General features: G+C 57.3%; 1 protein-coding gene across 1 annotated transcript in view; it reads left to right on the plus strand.

The window, feature by feature from the left end:
- The window catches only part of CAPN2 (calpain 2), a 40,781-nt gene that overhangs the window by 3,012 nt on the left and 24,040 nt on the right, over positions 1-13,729 (plus strand). Inside the window, exon 2 of the mRNA XM_004761872.3 lies at positions 1,624-1,693. Within this exon, the coding sequence (XP_004761929.1) occupies positions 1,624-1,693 (70 nt within the window). The remainder of the gene's footprint in view (positions 1-1,623; positions 1,694-13,729) is intronic.

A 13,729-nucleotide genomic window follows, 5' to 3' on the forward strand; every position in this document is an offset into this window, starting at 1 on the left:
CAAATGAGGAAACCAAAGCCAAAGGAGGTGGAGGACCTTGCCGGGGACTTAGGACCCATCAAAATGGCAGAGCCAGGGTTCAGCTCCCCCCCCCCCCCCGTCTGGACCCAGAGCCCAAGCCCTCAACCCCGTCCCCAGGACTGTTGCATCCATGTTTAATCCAGTACCGCATTTTCCTGTGGCACCTCCAAGGGCCACCCTGAGATTTGCCTTCTTTGGAGACGCTGCCGAGGTGTGGGAAAGTTTCTGCAACAGTGGAAAAATCCTGCTGGGGGAAGAGCCTGGCGCACAGAAGAATGGCGGTGTGAATCTTGGGTTCTCGGCATCAAGCCCAGTGTGTCCTTCGATGAGCTGCATAAGTGCTGGGCTGGCAGGTTCCGTTCAGCAGAAACACACTCGCATTGTCCTCTCATCCCCCGAGCAGACCAACCGAGCAGGGAGGGGACCATGGCGAGGCGTGAAAGGAATCTGTTCTCCTGTGGACTGAGGTGCTGGGACAGGGGACTGGGGACATTGGGCCGGATCCAGGCCCCACCCAGGAAGGGCTTGTGCTGGACCCAGAGGGACACACCAGGGGCACAGTACGGGGTGTAGGGTGGAGTGCCTGCACACAGAGGTCGTGGAAGCCGACAAAAGCCCAGATTTATGCTGGCTTCCTCTGTGGCTTTGGGGTGGAGCGTTTCAGAATCAGGAAATGGACAGGGTGGCGGAGGGGCTAGAATTGTTCAAAACTGGCCTCCATGCGGCTGAGGGGGAATCATCCTGAGTTGTGTTACTGATCAGTGAGGTTGTAACACCCTCAAGAGCTGTGTTACTAATCAGTTAGAGGGAGTGCCACCCCCTGCCCCAGATCCGGAGCAGGGAGCAGGAAGCGTAGGAGCTCTCTATGGCTGTGGTCGCAAATTCCAGAGCTCTCTGTAACTTAGACACATTGTTTACATGTTCTATCTTCGTGGCCTGTTTCTTCCTGTTTCTTCGCCTGCCCATCTGAGTCCCTGAGGGGCCCCATGACATGAAGCACCAGGCACAGCCCCACTCTGTAGCAGCGTCCCTGACACATGGACGCCACCCATGTCCCGGCCCCATGGGCGAATTCAGGAGACTAGCTCCAATCCCCGGCACACACCCACCAGCACCACTGGACGGTGCACAGCTAAATACCAGACCACAGAGTACTAGTGCTCGGGATCTCAGAGTCCCAGAGATGAGCAAGGGCTGGATTGTGAAGGAGGGCTTCATGGAGGAGGTGGCAGTGAGGCTTGAAATACGGTAGGAGATGAAACAGGAGAGCACAGGGTGGGAAAGGAATCCCATGAAGACCATACAGCTGATGTGCGGGAACAGAGGAGAGAGGCTGGCAGGGTGTCCCCAGAATATCAAGGGACCCACAGGTGGTGGAGGGGAAGTAGCGAGATGAAGTGAGTTGCCGGCAGTGCGAGGTGCTGGGCTTCCGCGCCTTCCATGGGCAGCAGTACGAGAAGGAGCCCATGGCAGTCTGTTTCTAACTTGCCCTGGGTGGGGAGGGGGAGAAGGTGTCTGGTGCACCCACCAGGAACGGGGATGTCCTGACCCTGGAAGCAGGAGCCTGGTGGCCTGACAGCACTCTGTGGGTCTCGTTTGCAGGAGATCTGCGATGACCCAAAGTTTATTATTGGAGGGGCCACTCGCACAGACATCTGCCAAGGAGCCCTGGGTAAGTGACGGCGTCTGAAGCGGGCTGTGGGGTCTCGTCTGCAAGGCTGTGCCTTCCCTCCCTTGGCAGCCTGGGGTTTCCATTTCCAGAAGCTTCTTGGAATTCTTGCTCCCCTGAGGGGCCCATCCTGAGGCACACATGAGGCCTTCTGGGTCCCCTGCTCTGGGCTGGTTGTTGAGGTTACAGAGATGCTCCCACTGGAGGGTGCAGGGGCTTCTGGATTTCACTGCCTTGTGCTTGGAGCCCCCGTCCCACGGGGGCAGATTGGCTAGCGGCCTATGACGCAGTCAGGCTGTGGGCTGAGGGCCAGGTGGAAGGACTCCCCAGGCCAGTCACAGCCCTGACACCTCTGTTCTCGGGCAGCTGCAGGGCCAGGTATGGTGACTCAGTGTGCGGGAAGAGGAAAGCCTGCACTCACCGCTGAAGGGAAGTCAGAGCACCAGGGCGTTCTTGGGGTTTGTAAGATGGGCTCACCATGGGATCGTAAGAGCAGGAAGCAACGCTTCTCCCTGCAAAGGGGGTGGCAATGTTCATTTAAATGAACACGGGGCAAGGGGGGCTGAACTGGGAGCATCTGAGGGTCCGAGGCCGAGCCCCTGGCCGCAGCGTCTCTGACAAGATTGATCATTCGGAATTGTAGCTCCTTTCCTGGCCCACCTGGCACAGGTTCCAATACTCAGAGTCATACCCACTCGTGTTTATGGAGTGAACACTCTGCCCCAGACACTAAGCTGTGATGACAGAATCCCGGCAGTGCTGTGATTATTCCTATCGATGAGGACACTGAGGTCCCAGAAGTGACATCGGAACTGGGGGTCAGGCACACAGACATGCACAGCCGGACTCCAGGGCCTGTGTCGTCAGCCCCTGGGCTATGATTGCAGAAGGGGCTGGAGAGTCTTGGTCGCCAAGGGACGTCAGGGCAGCTGTGTGACTGTGGGACTCTAGGAGCCCCACAGGAAATGCCTCTCAGGGAACATGACCGCTGGCCTGAGCCCAGCCTCTGTGTGTGGATTCCTGAGATTCCGGAGTACATTCTTACCTGCAGAGAACACCCTCCTGCACACCCTGTTTCCTTCCCTCTACTCCCCAAACAATAGACTAGATGCCCAGGGGTCCTTGGGAACTGACAGAGGCCTGGGCCAGCCCCGGGGACTTGGAGGATCTGTTATACCTGGACTGGACCCTGCACGTGGCCCAAACATCTGCTTCCAAGGGTTATGACATCTCAAGAGTCAGGTAGCATAAGTAGCAAGTGGAGTGTTTAAGCCCTCTTGAGGCCTCTCTGAGAGGAGAGGAGACGGGTGGGCCTTACATTCCAGGGGCACAATTCCCGAGATCTGCCCTGGGTCAGATAGAAACAAGGTCAAGTGTGATCAGCTCTTGTAGAATTAATTCCTCCGTTTTTGGTCTCTAACACCTAAGGCCGCTTGCCCTCTTTGGCCTTTCCTTTCCGAGTCTCCTGATTCAATGGCCATCTGGGAAACATGATTATCTGAACTCTCACCCTGACTCTGGCCTTTGGGCGTGGGGTGGTGACTGTTGCCAGTCCCAGCAGGCTCAGAAGCATTACAGCGCCTGGCCACAGGAGCAGAGTGGCAACGTGGGCTCAGCTCCTAGGTTGTGGGCAAGTCATCGATCAGAGGCGGCATTTGGCTGTTCTAGAGTCGTTCCTCCGGCCTGCCATGGAGCCCAGGCCATGTGCTCCAGCATGGAATGTGGCCCGATGGTCCGCAGCGGTGACAGTCCACTGTCACACCCACTTCTGTGTGTCCTGCTGCAGGCGGTCACCCCAGCTCTGCTGTAAACCCCTTCACCCCCACGCAGACCAGAAGACAGCCCCAGCAGTGCGGCTGCGGATATAGAGACCGCCGCACAGCTGAAACGCACTAAGGAGGGAAGTGGATCCAGTTATAGGTCTTTCTGCCCTCCTCCAAGCTGTCCCGATGCTGTGACTCTGTCACGGGGACCGGGAGGTGACGTTCTCAGAGCAGAATTCACTCTTTGCCCAGACACACGCTTGGCTCAGCAGGGACCCCCGTAGGGTGCCGTCCGTGGACTTCTACGTTTCCATTTCCGGGAGTCTGCCCAGCAGTAGGCCATCCCCAAACCATCCCCCTCCTCCAGGGCTGCAGCCAAAAACCCCAGCGAGGTCGTTCATGCGGGGCTTGCAGAATTGCCCCTACAGTGAGCAGCTAAGTAGGCTCTGGTCTCGCTGGCAGTAACCTGCTCTTCCTAGGCACAACCGCCCCCAGGGGCCCAGGAAGTCCAGGAGCTGAACTCCTCTGCCGAGTTTTCTCCAGTGCTCCCAGAGTCCCCACAGCCCCCCCACTGCCCCCCACAGCTCTCTCCCCTCTCCCCTGGCTCTCCGTCTCCCCATCCTAGGCCCCCAGGGAAGGGTTCAAAGCTGCCAGCAGCTGTCATAGCCCTTGAAAGGCACCACCCCATGTCACTGTCATCTGGAGCATGTCCTCAAGGCCCTCTCGTGGGGTCCACCCCCAAAAGGCACCTAGGTTCCCAGAGTACCTAATGGGGGGTGATGGCATAGGTGTGCTTTCCACAGCCCAGCCCAGTAGAGAAGCACCTGCTCCCTCCACTGCTTACTAGCCTGGGGGACCTTGGGCAGGTTACCCAAGCTGTCTGAGACTCAGTTTCCCCTTCCATAAATGGGAATAATGACAATATAGTTGACCCTGGAGCCGCAAGGGGGTCGGGGGTGCTGATGCCCTGCACGGCTGAAAGTCCGCATGTAAGTTGACTCCCCCAAAACTTAACTACTAATAAGTGTTTTAAATAATTTTTATATATTTTTATATTTTTTTAAAGATTTATTAGAGAGTGCGCACACACACACACACAAGCAGGGGAGGGGGCAGAGGGAGAGGGAGAATCCCCAGCAGACTCCGCACTGAGTGTGGAGCCCCCCACGGGGCTCAGTCACGCGACCCTGAGATCACAACGTGAACCAAAACCAAGAGTCAGGGACACTTAGCCAACTGAGCCACATAGGCACCCCTGTGAATAATTTTGGGATGATTTACAGTGTAATTTTTTAAGAGGTCATTTTTATAGTAGGTGCCTTTTGCAAATGTTAACAGCCTTTGTTTTGTGGTACGGTCTCAGATTTATGGAAGGACGGACAGGATGGTTCAGAGACCCCCCAACCACCCCACACCCAGATCTCCCGTCTCGCCGAGCTTGGGGGCTTGTTCCCATTCATGACCCGGCACCCTCGGGGTTTCCTCAGCGGTTACTGGTGTCTTGGCGCTGCTCCAGGACCCCCGTCAGGAACCACGTTATGTCTGGCTGTTGCATCTGCCTGGGCTCTGCTGGACTGTGGCAGTTTCCCACGCCCCCTTGCATGTTATGGTTCTTGTAGGATGCCCCTCTGTTCGGGAATATGCGAGTTGTGACTAAAAATGAAGTGTCTGCTGGTTTGGTGGAGAAAGTAAATACATTCTCTTCTCTTGGCAACCGTCGCCTCGCGGCCAGCCCCATCATCAGCGCCCCACCGGGGCCTCTCCGGGTCCTGGAGCAGATGGGTGGTGGCTGTGACTCATTTCCTCCCAGCCTCCCTTCCAGTTCGAAATACTCCTCCACGGCTTTGCTCCCCCAAGGCTGCCGCCGCGCTCCCTGCTCCCGTCCTGTTGTCCCTAAGACAGTGGCAGAAGCTGGGACGGCTGGAGCGCTGACGCTGCTGTGTTCCCCCAGGCCCCTGTTCCTGCCCCGGCTGGCCCTGGCCTTGGCCGGTATACAGCAGTGTTCCTGACCTCCCGACCCCAGAGAGCAGAGGCAGCAGGAATTCCCCCCCAAAAGAAGCCCCCCATCATTGCATACATCTGCAGCTGAAGCCCCCGGGGTGCCCAGGAGTTTATGGGGGCCCCCCGCTCCCCACCAGCCTCTGATCCCCTTGTGACTTTCGCTTCTCAGGTGCTCCCTGAGCCAAGAGCCAGGCCTCAACCCTCTGGACTCTGCTGTCTGCCTCTGACATGAGAGTTGGATCAGTTTCCTAAGGTCCCACTACTTCTGACATTTTGTGAGTCCAAAATATGGTTCTCTCTGCTGGCAGACCCCCACAGTCCTCCTGTACCCCCCACCCACCCCCCAAGGGGGTCAACTTATGTCCCTGCTCCAAGGTCTGGGTAGCCCTGCTCAGATCACCCCCCAGCAGTTTCAGCCACAGGGGGGCCTGGCGAGGCACTGGCCTGCAGCAGTGTGGGGGGGTGGAGCCCCGGAAGGAGGGTGGTTCACACCACGAGCCGGGCCAGCAGCTGTGCAGTTAACCAGAACGGAAGTGGTCTGTGCCAGCCACATGCGCATATGGGCACCGCCGGGGTGGCGCTGCAGACCATGGCTCACCAGGCTCCAACCTCCCGTCCCTCACTCTCTGCGGTTAGATGGTCCCTGCAGGCCTGTGTGTCTCCCCCGAAGCCAGGCTGGGCACATGCGTCCATGAGCACCTGTGAACGTCAGGGTCCAGAGTGAGGACGTGGGGGTCCATCAGGCAGAGTGTGGCCATGGCTCTGCAGTGCGTGGCTCTTCGCTTTGGGTGGATCACCGTCCTCCCAAGGCTCTAGTTCCCTCATCCTCGAACTGGGGAGAAGAGGCACCAGGGCTGAGGCTGAGATTGCACGCACCTGCGCAGCTCCGGGCGCGTGGGAGGGGCTTGGTAGCTGCAGGTTGGCGGCTCCCTTCCTGCGGGCGGGTCAGATGGGTTCTGGGGAGGCCAGTGGCATGGGCGTCGGCGCGGTGCCAGCGTTCATACCTGCCCGGCTGGGCTCTGGGCTTTGCCCTCTGCAGCCCCCAAGGTTGTGGAGAGGTACAGGAGGTGGTGTTCAGAGAAGAGCTCAGGGGGCACCGGCCTGTCTTCCATGCCCCGTCCACGGGGCGCACGCTCTGCCTATAGTGCGCCTTCAGCCGGAGCTCCCCCCTACCCCCCGCTCCTGGGCTGTGGGAGCAAAGGTGAGGCTTGTGTCCTCCCTTTCCCAGTGGGGTGGGGAACTTCATGACTCGATTTGTCTGTCTCTGAGTCTGGATTAGAGTCAAGAACTCATTCTTGTTGGGACACTTTGTCCTGGGGTCTCCTGTACCTGGCTGCCCCCCCGCCCCAATCAGCAGGGTTTTGTCCACAGTTCAACCCTGGGGATGCCTCCAGGGACTCAGGAGTTTGGGGACTCCTCCTGGAGGGTGGATGAATGGAGCAGGGGTCGGGGCAGAAAGGATGTGGGTTGGACTAAGCCCCAGTCCCGGAAGCTGAAACCAGCTGAAACCAGCATCAGGTGGCTTCCTCCTGGGTCTGGGCCCCAGGCACCCCAGTCTCAGCAGTGGGGCAGGGACTCCCTTCCCAGCATCCATTGTTCCAGGCAAGTTCAGAGTCAGGGCGGGAACCACATGGCTCACATTCTCAGCTCCCTACTTCCTTGTAGGGCCCTCTCCGACAGGGGACAGGGGACGGGAGGGGCAGGGACATGTGATCTGGATTATTCGATGCCGCTGTATCCTGGAAGGAGGCTTGTGTTTGCCAGGGAGGGGTTGGGCCCATCCCACACAGTCAACAATGTAAATGAGCAGTGACTGGGTGTAGGGGCATTCTGGTTTGGGGGTACCCTCCTCTGGGCTGGTGCTACGGGGCATGAAAGGGTCATGGAGGGACACCCACTGGGACTCCCCAGCCACCATCTCCCAGGCCTGGCCCCCTGGCAGGCTGTGCATGTCCTTTGGGGAAGCCCCTCCTCAGCAGCTCCCACGGGTGGCCCCAGGTTGGCCCGTCGGGGCTTCTGTCCCCTCCCTTCCAAAACCAGGGTCAGATGTGGCCAAAACCAGCCTTAGCATCTGGTCTCTTTGGAACTTATGTAGCTTCATGAAGACATAAGACCGGGCCAGCGGGACTGGACATAGGACAGGGCCTCCTACCCTCCGTGCTGTAGAACAGGCTGGGCTTTCCTGGCCCCTGGCCACTACATGCACCAGCTCCACCCAGACCCGACCATCAGAAATGTCTCCAGACACTGCCAGAATGCCCTGGGATGGGGGAATTGGTGGCAAAGTGCCCTAGGTGGGAAACCAGGGACCATCCCATCTGGGTGCCTTGGGGAGGGTGGGGACGTCAGAGGGAGCCTGGAGGAGGGAGCCGTGGTGGTAAATGATGGGCAGGTTGACAAGGCTCCTGACTGCCCCCCACAACAGTTGGGAGGAACCACGACATTGCTGGGATGTTTGAACCTGTGGGAGGGGCTCAGCCCTTCCCCTCCCCCGGAGGTGTTGCAGCCGAAGAAGAGTGGCTGCCCCTGCTTCTTGGAGGGTGCTCCCCTCCTGGGGCTGCCGTGTGGACTGCGTCTGAGGGCCTGAGGTTCCCCAGCGACGGCAGTGTGACTGGGCACCTTGGGCACGGTCCCCACACTGCCATCTCCGTGCTGGCCGCCGTCTTGCTGGCACCTGCTCCCCACAAAAGCGGGTCAGGCCATCACGGTCATCAGGCAGGTATTCCTGGCCAGATCTCAGGACAGCGGATTCCCGGAAGTTCCCTATCTCACTACCCCTTTATCTAGCGTCGTAACCCACCCCCAACATGAGTGACTCGAAACAACAGGATTTTCCTGTTCATTTTCATGGGTTTGAAGGATGACCGGGGTTAGCCCTGTGATTCAGGGCCCCTCCTGCACTTTCAGCCACTGGGCTGGGGTCACCGGAAGACCCCTCGCCCACATGCTTGGCACCTGGGCTGGAGGCTGGGTCAGCGGGGCCTCCGGGGTTCCTGTGCCTCTCACGTGGCCTCTTCCATAGAGGCCTCAAGTAAGCCGACCTTCTGGGCGCTCGTCCCGAGAGAGACCCCAGGAAGCTGCCTCATCTTTTATGACCTAGCTTCAGGGGTCACGCGGCACCCCTTCTGCTGAACCCTATCCACTAAGATGCTCAGAGGCCAGCCCCGGTTTCTGAAGAGCACATGACCCCAGAAATACTGTGGCTGCCATTTCTGGAAGATAATGACTTTGAAATAATGACTTTGTCCTTCACCAGTGCAGACCCAAGGCTTCTCGGACACTAGACTGTCATGGTTGGGTGCCTGGGTTCTCCGGGAACCCCAGTATGCAGGCTAGCGAGGCACTGAGCTGGCCGGGCTCATTGGTGCAGTCTGGGGACAGGGCAGGGGGAAGGCAAAGGGTTAAGAGGGACCCACCCCCCAAAGGCTGGGACTGAGTCCCCGATGCTGACGAAGGAAGGAGGTGGAGGGCAAGTTGCCCAGCCAGGGTTGGCACTTTCCCATGGGAAGTGGCCCCTTCTGGAAAGTGTAAGCATATTATTTGGCCTGGAGGGTCTGGTGCAAAAAGGGAGAGGCTGAGACAGCACCCTCCCTGAACTGGGAGAGTCTGGTCCAATCTACTCTTCACCTCACCTTCCCCTCCCTCGGAGCCCTGTCCCACCTGTGCCTGCTCCCTGCTTCTCTGGGACTGAGCCGCCCCTGCACTGCGCAAGTGCCCCCACCCACCCTTCCTTAGCCCTGCAAGGGCGCCTCCCCACCACCTGCTCCTCAGAACCAGTTCAAGCCCACCTCCCCCTAGCCCACCCTCTCTTACCACCCCCTCCTGCAGCTCCCCTCCCTGTTCAGACTTGAAGCCTAGGACTCACCGCCACCTGTGATCATGGTTCCCTACCTGTCCCCACACTGTCGTACATGTGCCTGAGAGCAAGAGCCAGTTTCATCTGGAGCCCGCGCACCAGGTATGGGGACGGGGGGAGCAAACGAGTCAGGAGAGAGCGGAGGAGAGGAAGAGATGGTGTCCCTGCCCGCCAGAGTCCTGCAAGGAGGGGATGCTCAGAGGCTCTCAGAAATACTGTGGGGGACAGGGGCATGTCAGGCCGAAGGCCCCAAGAGAAGCAACAATGGGGGGTGCCAAAGCTCAGAGGGCTTCCAGGAGGCGGCAGGGCCAGCCTTGGGCAGTGTGTTGTCTGCACTTCTTCAGCGTGTGTGTTTGAAGTGTGTGCACACTGTGTGTGCCTCGAGTCAGGGACATGTGCTCCGCAGTGACACAGGCCCTGCCCTGACGGATCTTGCGTTCTGGGACCCGCCGCAGGCAGCCGCACTGTCCTTGGGGGAGACGGAAGCCCAGCGTCTCCTGGATTCTCCGCCTCACTTTCCTATTGGTAGAAGGAACCCCTGACGGCGGGAGCAAGCACACAGCAGCTATCACTGTGCTCCCTGTTTGGATAAACCCCAGCGGCCACAAATATTAGGAAACCCGCCCTGTCCCTCTCCCTGCCGTGGCCCCAGGTGACCCCGCCCCCTGCGCAGACATGACCTTCAGGGCACACAAAGAGGCCGGAACACAGCCCTGGAAATTTACTGACATGGCTCCGTTGGAATTCGCCTTTTCAGAAGAGGGCTCTGGGCCTTCAAGGAGGCATTCATCAGGTTACCCGGGAGTGCTGTGCGGGGAAGGTGTGTGTGCCCCGTGTGCTCCAGGTCAGCTGGAGCCAAGAGGGGTGAGTCTAGCCGGAGACACTCAAACCTTTGTCAGGGTAGTCCAGAGGGCAAGGTGTCTGTGCCTGATGACCCCAAAATGCAGCCCAATCCCCCTTTTCCCAAACAAGTCAGAAGAGGGGGCAGGTCTGGACTCAGAGTGGATTCCCTGGGGCCCGTGAGCACAAGAGGTGCCTGGCTGGGCAGATGGGGGCCAAGAGAGTGTCACTCCGTAGTCGTCGGATAAATGAATAAATTAATACGTGAACTCTCTCTGCCTTAGACACAAGATTCACAGGTAAAAAATCCGTGCAGAAACCCACAGTGAGACACACAGGGAGAAGGCGGTCATCCCCCTGCAGGGGGCACGCCGGGTGCTTATGCCCTCAAAGAACCCTCTTGCCTTTGTGTTCTGTGAGGGCCCGCGGCACCCTGCCCTCCCCTGGGCGTCTCCCCTCCTTACATGTCCCCCTTTTCAGCTCTCTTCCCTTTGGGGGACCCCACACTGTGGCCCGAGACCTCACCTGTCCTGGGTCCCAGCTTTGTCCCAACTCCTTCCCTAGAAAAACACATACGTTCACCTTCACGCAGAGTTTGGACAGAAGGTTCCATATCTCTGAAGCCCATCCAGGGAACTAGTTTCCCTTTTGCATCCGATCCTAACAGCCTTCTGATGCCCCCCGGCCCCCGCCTTCGACAGCTGAGCAAACGTGCAGTCAGAGCAGTTCAGAAACCTGTCCACGCTCACACAGCACCAGCAGGATCAGGATCCAAAACCCAGGTCTTAGCACCCGGCCTGTGCTGCTTCCTGTGCTCGCAGCTCCGTGCTGGCAGAGAGGGCGTCTGGGACAGTGTGGCCCCGGGGAGGCAGGTGTGCAGGAAGGGCGTCCCTAGGGGCTGGGCTGGAAAGCTGAACCCAGTCAAAGTGGACAAAGTGGGCAGCCAGGAGCCCAGAACCGGACATGAACCAGAGAGGATGGAGTCTCCACAAGTGTGTCCAGGCGTGCGGGAGGGAGAAGGCAGGGCTTCCGAGCAGGCTGTGGGCCCAGGGAGGGCAGTTCTTGGAAGAAACAGGCACGCACATAGCCTCCAGTGGGCACGTCCCTTGCATGGATCCTGAGATCTCCACTCCGGGGGAACGGGGTCTCCATGCCAACCTAAGTGAAAGCTAAGGCCAGTTGGTCTTGGCCCTGGACCCCCACCCCTGGGCAGTGTCTAGAATGCGGGCCTCCTAGCTGCCCCCGACCCCAGGTTCAGGTTCTCAGAAGCTCTCCAGAGTTTCCACTCCATGTCTCTTCTCAGTGTGCGGTGACTGCTCTGTGTTCTGCTCTGGGAATTAAGTCAAGATGCAGTGTGGAGTTTCAGAAAAAGGGGGATCCAAGCTCCCCTAGGCAGCTCCTGCTTGACTGAGCGTGTGGCTGTTGGGGTACCCGGGTGGGCTTTCAGGATAGGAAGCAGGGCAGAAAATCACCCCCCACCCCACCCCCAGCCTCTCAGGCCTGTACCAGTTGAGTGTCTTCCAGAACAGACTGGAGGGGCAGGAGTTCAGCGGGAGGTGTTGTGGGCAGGAGCCCGGATATGGGACCAGCCAGTCTGGAGCCTGTAGTCAGACATTCAGTGGGTGTTTCAGGAACCCCTGGTCTGCTCCTGTAATGATGGGCATGACCAGCAGCCCAGGTGCTCAAGGACCTGTAGTGACCCAGCTCCGACCCTTGTCCCTGCCTGAGTCTGGGGTGCTGGACAGGGGAGTCAGCTTTGGGCAAAGTAGACAGAATGTGCTAAAATTTACTGTGTCTCACCTCAGTGGGGCTGACCCCCCTCCCCCAGTGCATCCAATAAAACCATGTCTTGTAGAGAAAACTATAGGTTCTAAAGAAAAGACAATCCAGAAAGAAAAGGGTCTCAGAATTTAGGGACAGGAAGAGGCACAGATGGTGTCAGAAGGCCCTCGGCTGCCAGAGAAAGTCCCTGCATTTAGGGCCAAGGCTAGATGGCCAGAGAGGAGCCTCACTCATCTCCCGGGGAAGATCTGGTTCTGAGCAGCCCAGCTGCAGGAGACCCTGCCCCAGGGGGTGGGGGGGGCAGCCCCAGGTGCACCCTCCCCAAGTATGTGGAAGGTTCCAGCGTCCAGTAAGTGGAAAGTGTGCACATTGTGCCGCTCTCCGCACAAAGCAATCACAGATCCTTGCTGGGAAGCCTGCGCTCTTGACCTGCATAGCTTTGCATTCCCGTGGACACTCCCTTGACCAGAGAAACCACTTCTCAAGGAGTAGCTGTTAACTTCTCGAGGAGCTCGTTTCTACAGAACACACGCTGGAAGTCAGAGGAGCGACTGAGTCGATGCGCTGTTCTTACTGGCGATAGACCGATTCTGATGGGCACCGTACGTAAAATAAAGATGTTCACTTAGAATAACTAATATTAAGCTATTTTTCTTACCATAAGTAAGGGCGTAGCCAAGGAACCTGGGGAGGCCAGTAATCTAGGGTTGGTGGTAATAAAACCATAGTCAAAAGATAACCACATAAAAAATTATCCATAAGAGCTTCAGTGGATGAAGACAGGAGTCAAAAAAGGGCCACTACCATGCTCCCCCCAAGTTTTCTCCCATTACTGTTTTCCTTTCGGCATACCCTATGTACTCTTGTGTGCCGTGCTCCGTTTCTCTGAGCACCGCTTGGCAGTCAGGCTGGGTCGGCAGGGAGCATCTTCGCTCCGTTCTTTGGCTGCCGTAGTCTCGTCGAGGAGAGGCCCCTGATTTGTTCCCCCGGTTACCTGTGGATGGACACTTAGCTACAACGGGGCTCCAGGAAATAACCATGTCATCCCTCTGTTGCTCTCGTGAATGCATCTGTAGGGCCGACTCCCGGCACCAGCATCTTGGGGGCGCGTGCGCTCCCTGTTGCCTCTCGGTGCTCATGGACAGGCGTGAGAGTGGGTCTCCCACAGCCGCTCTGGGGACCCCACATCTCGTTTTTTGCCATCTGAAAGGTAGAAATGGTGCAGCGTAGTTCCACTTTGTTTTCTCTTATGATGAGTGAGGGTGAGTATCTTTGGAAGTTTGGGGTTTAAAAAAATTTTTTAAGAATTCTCTACCCCCAACTTGGGGCTCAGACTCACAACCCTAAAATTGAAAGCCATGTGCTCCTGACTGAGCAGGGGCCCCTTAATGTGCTTAAGGCATTGGTTTTTCCCTTTTTCACGAGCTGCTTATATCTTTGTCCGTTTTTCTATGGAGCTGTCATTTATTTACTAGAGAAGTTTATACATGATGTTTAGGATCTGAGTATTTTTCCTTATTATTTTTTGTTTGATTTTGTTAATCGTGATTTTTTTTAGCATATAAACTTTTTTTTCCTTTAATGCAACTAAGTTTATTATTCAAAAGGCTTATGGCTTCTGGATTACAATTCAATAGCCTGTCTCCAGTCACATTATATTGGAATTCTCCATTGTCTTTTGCCGAATGTCTGTGGGTGTATAAAAATACTGTATTTATAATGTTATCATAATGTTAACATATTAAGATACCATTAAGATATATGGCATAAATAGGCAACCAAAATAAAAATAAAACA

The sequence above is a fragment of the Mustela putorius genome, unplaced genomic scaffold (assembly GCF_011764305.1).
Source record: "Mustela putorius furo isolate JIRA1106 unplaced genomic scaffold, ASM1176430v1.1 tig00003942_pilon_pilon_pilon, whole genome shotgun sequence".
In the NCBI taxonomy this organism is placed as follows: domain Eukaryota; kingdom Metazoa; phylum Chordata; class Mammalia; order Carnivora; family Mustelidae; genus Mustela; species Mustela putorius.